This window comes from Phalaenopsis equestris, unplaced genomic scaffold, assembly GCF_001263595.1.
Source record: "Phalaenopsis equestris unplaced genomic scaffold, ASM126359v1 Scaffold000192, whole genome shotgun sequence".
In the NCBI taxonomy this organism is placed as follows: domain Eukaryota; kingdom Viridiplantae; phylum Streptophyta; class Magnoliopsida; order Asparagales; family Orchidaceae; genus Phalaenopsis; species Phalaenopsis equestris.
This window is the reverse complement of record NW_018164634.1, coordinates 423,171-431,743: the sequence shown is the minus strand read 5'-3', so window position 1 is coordinate 431,743 and position 8,573 is coordinate 423,171. Positions and strand designations below refer to the sequence as shown.

Genomic DNA, 8,573 nt, shown 5'->3' with positions numbered 1-8,573 from the left:
TTATTTGAGGGTTATTGGGGGGTTATTGCGGCCTAGAGGTTGGGGGGATTACTTGGGGGTTATTGTGAGAGTTATTGCAATGGGTTATTGAAGTAAAACCACAGAGACCATTACGGAGTTATTGCGGTCATGGAGATTATTGCGTGGTTTTTTGGATGTTATTAGAGGGTTATTTCAGGAGGTTATTGGAATGGAATTGCGGAGATTATTTGGGGGTTATTGAGAAGCCATTGAGTTATTGCAATGTTATTAGAGTTAATACCCAAATAACACCCTAATTACCCCCAATAAACTCCCAATAACCCTCCAAATAATATATGTGACTCCACTCCAATAATCTATGTGATTCTACTCAAATAACTTCTGCGGTTTCAATTTAATATTTTTTAAGGTGGGCCTGATATAGCACACGTGGCAGCATATTACTAGGAGTTCACAAGTAGAGCTACCTCCGGAGTCCGGACATAAAATTTTTCCTTTTCTTGGGCATCATTGTTGAAGTAGTTTTCCTTACAATGGTAGCAAGTGAATGCGAGGATGATCCTGCCGGGTCGATATGATATCATCGACCTCAACAAGTATGGGAATTCTAAAAAATCGGTTTCTACTCGATGCACATCCTCCACCCTGGGTTCGATAATTGCTTCTCTAATGATGCTCAAAATCTTCTCAAGGTTGAATCCAAATGAACTATCATTGGAGACTACCCATGGGTGTGTGCTGGCTTGGTAGACTGCTGATACCTTATTTAATTCCTTTCATTGTGAGCGTCAGGCCTGTTAGAAGTTGGCCAGGAGGGCTCGAGAATTTGGAGAAAATTTTAGAGTCCGAACGTAGCTCTGCATGCGAACTCCAGTAATATGTCGTCATGTGTGTTATATCGAGCCCACCTAAAAAAATATTAAAGTAGAACCACTGAATTTATTGAAGGGGTATCGAGGGGTTTATTGTGGCGTTATTGGAGTTAATGTCCCAATAACCCCCACAATAACCCCCAATAATCTTCGTAATTCCACTTCAACAAACCTTTATGTTAATTCCCTCAATAAACGCCTAACAACCCCCCAATAACCTCCCAATTTCACTTTAATAGCCCCTTAATAACCTTCACATAGCAGCATATTATTGAAAGTCCGCACGCAAAGCTGCGTCCGGACTCCGAATGTAAATTTTTTCCTAGAATTGGAGGTAAAATTAAAATAGACCATCGGTTGGTGGTCATCGACATTGGGTGACTTGGACGAAAGATAATCTGACACTAACAAATCAGTTATCCATGACTGATTTAGTTCTCAAGAAACTCCAAAGTTATTAAAAAGTCATCAAATCACTGCCCGCCTCATTCTGCTCTTAAACTTTAGAGAGAGAGAGAGAGCATAACCATGATACTTATACGTGAATATGCAAGCATATCATATCTGTTTGAATAGAACTAAAAAAAATAAATTAGCACATTTGTTATAAAATTTTCAAGCGATTGGATCTTATTGCTCACGCGGCCAAAAGGGGTTCTTGTGCTAATAAACAGAATTTGACACAGCCCACTGTCAAAAGGGGTTCTTGTGCTAAATATACAAGAATTTTGTGCTATGTGGGGGCATTTACATAGCACACAATTCTTACCTATTTACATATCTCACACCTAAACTTCAATATTTACACATAGCACACCAATCTTCAGATAACAGAAAAGATGCATAAACTAACAACTGTGAAGCAGTAAAAGCCTTATTTCCTTCTAATAGACGCTTAATTGAAATTTATTAAACCGTTCATACATGATTCAGAATTTTTTTAAAAAAAAAAAACTAATGAGAATAAAATGGACCTTGCACTATTTCTAAAGCATAGTCCTTACTATCTTTACAGATGAACGGCTTGCTGTTATCTTTATATCAGTTCATAAAGCCAAAAGGTGATCTTTTTCTGCTGCCTCCCTCTCCATATTGTTCATTCCATTTTCTTAGCTCATTCATACTGGCAGCATCATAGGCAACAGAAGCTCCCACCTGGTCGAAAGTTGAACAGAATAGAAACAAGAGTTCTGAATTGCGCATCAACTTTGAAGCAAAAAAGTGAAGGAAAAAAAAAACACTTCTCTCAGAAGTTTAACATAGATATTTCAGATTCTTATTTATTTACATTTTTAACAACTAATCCTTTATATTTACTAGTATAATACCCTCATGTAAAAATCACATCGAAACAGAGATGAAAATGTTCATTTCAGTCAGCAAGTTTAGTTATAATTTTGATAAGTAATAGAAAATAAAAAAAAATTAATTATTAGGCGAGTAAATGCATAATAAGAATTTCATGTTTTGTGTGAAAATCCCCTGAAAAGAAATTAAATGAAATCAAACATAAAGAATGATTTCATGTACCTTGGATTTGGCTTTAATGAAATCATCAAGCACAAGCTGCCTCAATGAGTATGCTGTAGACTGTTGGCATTGCTGATTCATACAAAATAAATGGAATTATGATGAAAGAAATTGATGAGAAAGAACAAAAATTGTAGGAAAAGATAAATATTTATTGTTTTTTTTTTTCACTGGTGAAGTGATTATGAATAAAACCATGAGGTCATTGACATGAGTGAGAGATTCTTCAGAGCAAAGGAAGTTGATTTGATCTATAAGATGCAGCTTTGTTTTGCTTCATGAGCTTATTCAATTAAAAACAAAAAATGGCGCATGATTCTTCATGTGGGGGGAAAAAAGGGTAGGAATTTTCAGTTTATTCTTTTTCACATTTTTTTAGCATGTCAAATTCAATTTTCTTTTATATATACTCCATGTAATGAGAACAAACATTTACATATAATAACAAAGACATTGATAAGAATGTAAAAGCTAGTTAAGGTAAATTAGTTAAATGGAAAGGCTAATTAGAAGTATTATGTATGCAGATTTAAAATTGCTGCATGCTAGAATATGAGCAGCAGTAGAGGAAAATTTTGAAGTCTTAAATTTTACAAAGACCTAGCTGACGCAAAAATGAAGGTTGCAAGAGACCAAAGTTTTTATATGAAAAATTCAAAAAGAGAAAACCCCCCTGACTTAACCCAATTGAAAATAATCCAATATACAAGTAAATTTATAAAAATAAGCTTTCTCCTCATTTGAAAACGACAAGATTATGAAATTGGGAATCCAGCTTGATCTTGTAATTATAGAGATTGCTGAAAAATTAGTGGAGAGTAATGACAGTTGGACAATGACGATTAGATGATATTAGTCAAATAATAACAGTCATTAATATATTATGTACCCCTGGATATGCGGACACTCAACAATAATTTTAGATATCATCTAAAATTAATTTCTTCTCGAGAAATTCTTAGATAATTGTTGATTATTACCTTAATGCAATGCATCATTACCACTGAATATTCATTAACAATAAATTTAGAAAGATTTACATACTTGCCACGCAATACATATGCATTTATAAATCTAACACCTAAACCAATATTTATATTTATATCACTATACTTATGCGTAAAAAAGTGTATTTCATTTTCTAAATGTTAGTGGTAGTGTTTTTTGATGTGATATCAAATATTCGAGTGTTATAAATATAAAAATTGAAGTTAAGGTGTTTGATATGTAAATCCATAAGAATTATGTAAATGTCACAAAAATTTATTTAGTCTCCAAGAGGCCACGTTTTATGAATCCAAGTGTTATATCATAAAAAATCATCAATTATAAATTTATGCATGAAATGAAAATATTAAAATAGAAATGGCAAACCTAAAAACAACTAAGCAATATGAAACAGTTATAAATCAAAGTGCACTAAACAAAGGCAACAAATTTGTCGATAGCTTCACGTTTGAATTTGATTAGATGCACCGATTAGGTGCAGGACGGGACAACGTTATAGTGAAAATTTCATAGATTTACTAAAAAACAAGAAAGATGAATATTCAAAGGAGAGATAAGTTAGAAAGTTACATGGTAATTCATTGCCATTAATGTTGATTCCTCAAAGCATCAAGTTACTAAGGCTTTGAGGCAATGAATGTGCTAAAACCTCAACGCACAACCTCAACGCACAAAAAAAAAAAACTTGAGCATGCATATGAGGTTATAACTTCATGGTGCCTTAGTTCAATGATTAATTCAACAGTCATCTTAACGTACGCACTATATGAGAATAATAGGCCTTATGGTAAACAACCCTTAACAAATAAAGAAATTTAAAAATATGTTGAATAATGTCATTAAACTAGAATTTATAATCCTTAAAATAATCGAGGACAAAATGAAATGACATATGACACCAATGATAGATATTTAATCAATTACATTATAATTGGCAATCGAAAGTAGCCATTTTACGCGAGCAAATGATAATCCTTATATTATTTATACTTTTTCTTCAATTTTTTTCTTAATCAAGCCTTTCATTTAAATTTTTATCTGGAGATTGTTGGGCGACAATAATAATTGAAAGAAAATTGTTATTTTAAGCAATGCATCATCAGATTTGTATTGAGATATCCCAAAGAAATTTGTACCAGGATGGAAAAACAAATGAAAAAAATGTAGAATACAAGCTTAAAAATGATTTCAATCATTGAGTTTTAGACTTATACTTTGCCTTCCATTCTAATAAAATGCTACACTCACCAATGAAATCAAGAAAAGCTCACCACTGCCACGAAGATTTACGATTTAGAGTTGGACTACCACTAAAATCACAAGATATCATGTTGTGATAATGGGATGATGCAATGATCCTCGAATAATTTACAGAGCAAGAAAAATTTTTTGAGTTCCTAGTAGGACTCAGCAAAAATTTTGGCCAAATTTGGATCCAAATCTTATGCCAAAAAGAAAAAAAAAATCCTTCTTTGAATTAAGTATTTTTTTTCAGACAATATGATTAAATTATCCGACCCTCAAGATATCAATCATGACAACTTTTGGATGCCAAGATAAGAGAGTTTTGGTCACAAAAGCTTCTACAAAAATGGAACAAAAATATTGTTCCAAAGACAATATCTAATGCTACTACTACAAAAAAAGACGCATAAGAAAAATGTTGGAAGTTCCACAGAAAGCCTCAGGGCTATAAAGAAAACGTAAACAAGAATAAAATAGAACAAGTCTCCCCAGTGAAGTCAGAAGTACTCGGCTCAGAATAAATTAATAAATTAAAGAGTTTTCTCAATTCCTTAGAAAAGCTTTACAAATCTTGCTATTTTGTTAAAAAGCATATGATTTTGAATTCTTACGTTTTCAGTGCCTCCAATAATTCTTCTCTTTCTTGATAGTAGATTGAATAGTCACTAATCACATAACAAACTTTGTAAATACATATCAAACTTACAAGCCTTCTACTAATAATAAGAAAATAAAAGTTCAAATATATCTTTAACTGTTGCAGAACAAAGAAACATCCCAACTTAATCTCGAACAGTTGCAGAACAAAAACCACAAACACAAAAATAATCTTCGTTACTGATCTCCATATCATTACAACCTCACTATTAGAAACATGCTTACGCAGACAAGAAAAGAATGTTTTACACATTAAAGGCTAAAATTAATTGTTACACTCCACCACTCATTGTCGACATCATCTAGGCACACCATTATATATTAGTGCACCTTTCTTTTAAAAATATTTAATGTTTATTTTATTCTAATTTCAAAAATATAAATATTAAATACTTCCATAATGAAATTCGTGAAATCCCTAAACATCATTGTATTTCCTTTGCTTAAAACAACTCAAAATCCTCAAATTCTTGTGTGTTAATTCATTCAGCTATCCATGGGCCCTCTAAAATTCTAGATATCTCTGGAACCATTGATTTTATCACCTCTATTGATAAATGCGTCCAAATGATATGGAAAATTTACATAAAAAACATCTAATTATAACACCATTCTCCCTATATTCACAATAATTATAAAGAACAAATAAAATTCTGACATCAAATTTTTTTATACTGATAATGCTTGTGATTATCTTAATCATGCATCATCGGCCTTCTTTCAGCAAAAAAGTATTATCCATAAATCTTTTTCCGCAAACACTCCCTAAAACAATGGATTTGAAGGGGGAAAAAAACCTGCTACCTTTTTGAGGTCACTGGGACAATTCTCCTCCACAATCATCTATCAAAATGATAATGGGAAGAAAATGTTCCAATGACTACCTATTTAATCAATTTAATGCCCTACAGAGTAATTAATTCTAAAATCCCTCCAAATTATTTGATAGAGTTCTTTCCTACAAACAACTTCTCTAAAATCCTCTAAAGAATTCTTAGATGCATTACCTATGTTCATATCCATAAACAACACATAAATAAACTTGATTCAATGGTTCCCAAGTGTGTATTCAATAATTATTCTGTCACACAAAAAAGTAGAAAACCATAATTTACCCAATAAAAATTACTCAATTCAATGGATGTCACTATTAATGAAATTCATAATTTCTTCACTCAAACTCATCTTCAAGAGAAGAATTCTAAACTTTAAGATAAATTTGATGACACTTTTTATCTTGATACTCATACAGCTGAAAATTCTACACATATAGGTTGTGCGCATTTAGATCTATCCAAGAAAAGAGCCTAACCGCAATCTCCAGTAAGTCTGGATCTTGGAACCATTACCAGATAATATTGATTTGTTTGCAGTTAACCATTTATATCATATATCTCAGTATAACTCCTTTCATAAATTTTCCATCACAAAAAATTTACAACCAACATCAACACCAACCTCATTTCCACTCCACAAACTATTTAAGACACTTGAAAATAGATATTGAAATGATGCTATGAAAGAAATTATACACGTGAGATCATTATATTACTAAGGAAAGAAAATGGTGGGATGCAAATGAATCTTCATGATCAAAATTTTATAGCTCCTTAAAAAAGAATCAAGCATAGAGATTGAAAATGGCCCTATACAGACTAAGAAAATCAAGAACATGATTTTACAAATTTATAAAAGCTGTGATGGGAGTTGGATACAAACAAAGATAAGAAAAACATACTCTTCTCATAAAGAAATCTCCTTAAGAATGAGTCTAAATTCTTATTATATATGTCGATGAGCAGAAGATAATAAAAAAGGTCACTGAAAAATTCAAAATCATAGGGCTAGAACACTCAAATATTTCTTAGATATACAAGTCACTCAATCTAAACATGGAATATGTCTCTCCTTAAAAAAAATATTTTCGACCAACTGATTAAAGGAAAAAAAAAACAAAAATGACAGCGCAAGTCATGTAAAACTTAAACTAAACTAAAATAAAAATTGGACTTTAATGAAAGAACCAAAGTAGATATAGGAAAATATCAGATTCGTAAGAAAATTAACCTATTTATCTCACGCTTATCTTTTGATCACACTCATAGTAAGTCTAGTAAGTTAATTCATACATAAGCCCATAAAGTTGCCACTTCAATTTGCCTATAAAATTCTCAAATATTTTAAATCAAATAGAAATCATATAAAAAAAAACATGATATGCACAAATTTGAAAGATACACAAATGCAAACTATATTGGATCACTGATAAATAGAAAGTCCACTTAATAATATTTTATATTCTTGGGAGGTATTTTCATAACATGGAGAAACAAAAAAAAAACCCTATAGTTATAGGATCAAGTGTGGAAAATGAGTTCAAAGTCACTGTTGAAGGGATTTGTGAGTTTCTATAAACCAAAATCATATTAGAGAATAAAAAAAAAGAAATGCCTATAGAAATATATATTGATGATAAATTGGCTATCAATACTGCACGCACGCTAATACAGTATGTTCAAACCAAGCATATTGAGGTTGATAGACAATCATGAATGAGAAATTGAAAAGTTGATTTGGAGACATGCCCTACAAAGAATCAACTAGCCAAAAAATTCAATAAGGAATTAAAACCCCACATTCAAATTATTATAAGTAAACTTAAAATTGTAGATCTTTGTCATCTAGTTTGAGGGGTACTATTGAATTTATGTTGATAAGTCTAGCTGCAACACTGTTCGCCCATGGTTTGTCAATATTGCTATAACCCTCCCCCTCTCTCTCTCTCTCTCTCTCTCTCTCTCTCTCTCAATGGAGCCCACTCAATCTCTAATCATAGCAAAAAGCTTAAGCTTCACTGATAAATGCTTTATACCGATTGTCATAGCAAAGAGCTTGAGGCACACTAATCAATGCTTTCTACCTATTGATCAATTTCTCTATAGCCGAATGATCGCAATCTGTGTGCTTCCACTAAAAATTATTTTTCCATCTTTTTTTTGTTGGGAAATTTACATACATACCACACAATTCTTATGAATTTTACATATCAACACCCACAGTTTGATATTTACATTTATAACACCTTGGAGTCATAAACCAATGCATGAAAATGTTTTAAGAGAATATTGTAACTAGAGTATTTACATGTTTTAAATGTGCTTGAGACATAGTGGACAAGATAGATCTAACTTGAACTTGGAGACAATGTGCTTGAGAATTTAAATTAACAGACAGTACTATCTGTGGTTCCACTAAGATAAATTGAACTTGATACTAAAA

General features: G+C 31.7%; 1 protein-coding gene across 3 annotated transcripts in view; it reads right to left on the bottom strand.

Moving 5' to 3' along the window:
- Positions 1 to 1,799: 1,799 nt before the first annotated feature.
- The window catches only part of LOC110022480, a 29,270-nt gene continuing 22,496 nt past the window's right edge, over positions 1,800 to 8,573 (bottom strand). For all 3 annotated transcript variants that reach the window (XM_020721439.1, XM_020721441.1, XM_020721440.1), the window contains 2 exons: positions 2,385 to 2,456; positions 1,800 to 2,009 (listed from right to left, as the gene is read on the bottom strand). In XM_020721439.1, coding sequence (XP_020577098.1) covers positions 1,896 to 2,009; positions 2,385 to 2,456 — 186 coding nt within the window. In that variant the 3' untranslated portion in view covers positions 1,800 to 1,895. The remainder of the gene's footprint in view (positions 2,010 to 2,384; positions 2,457 to 8,573) is intronic.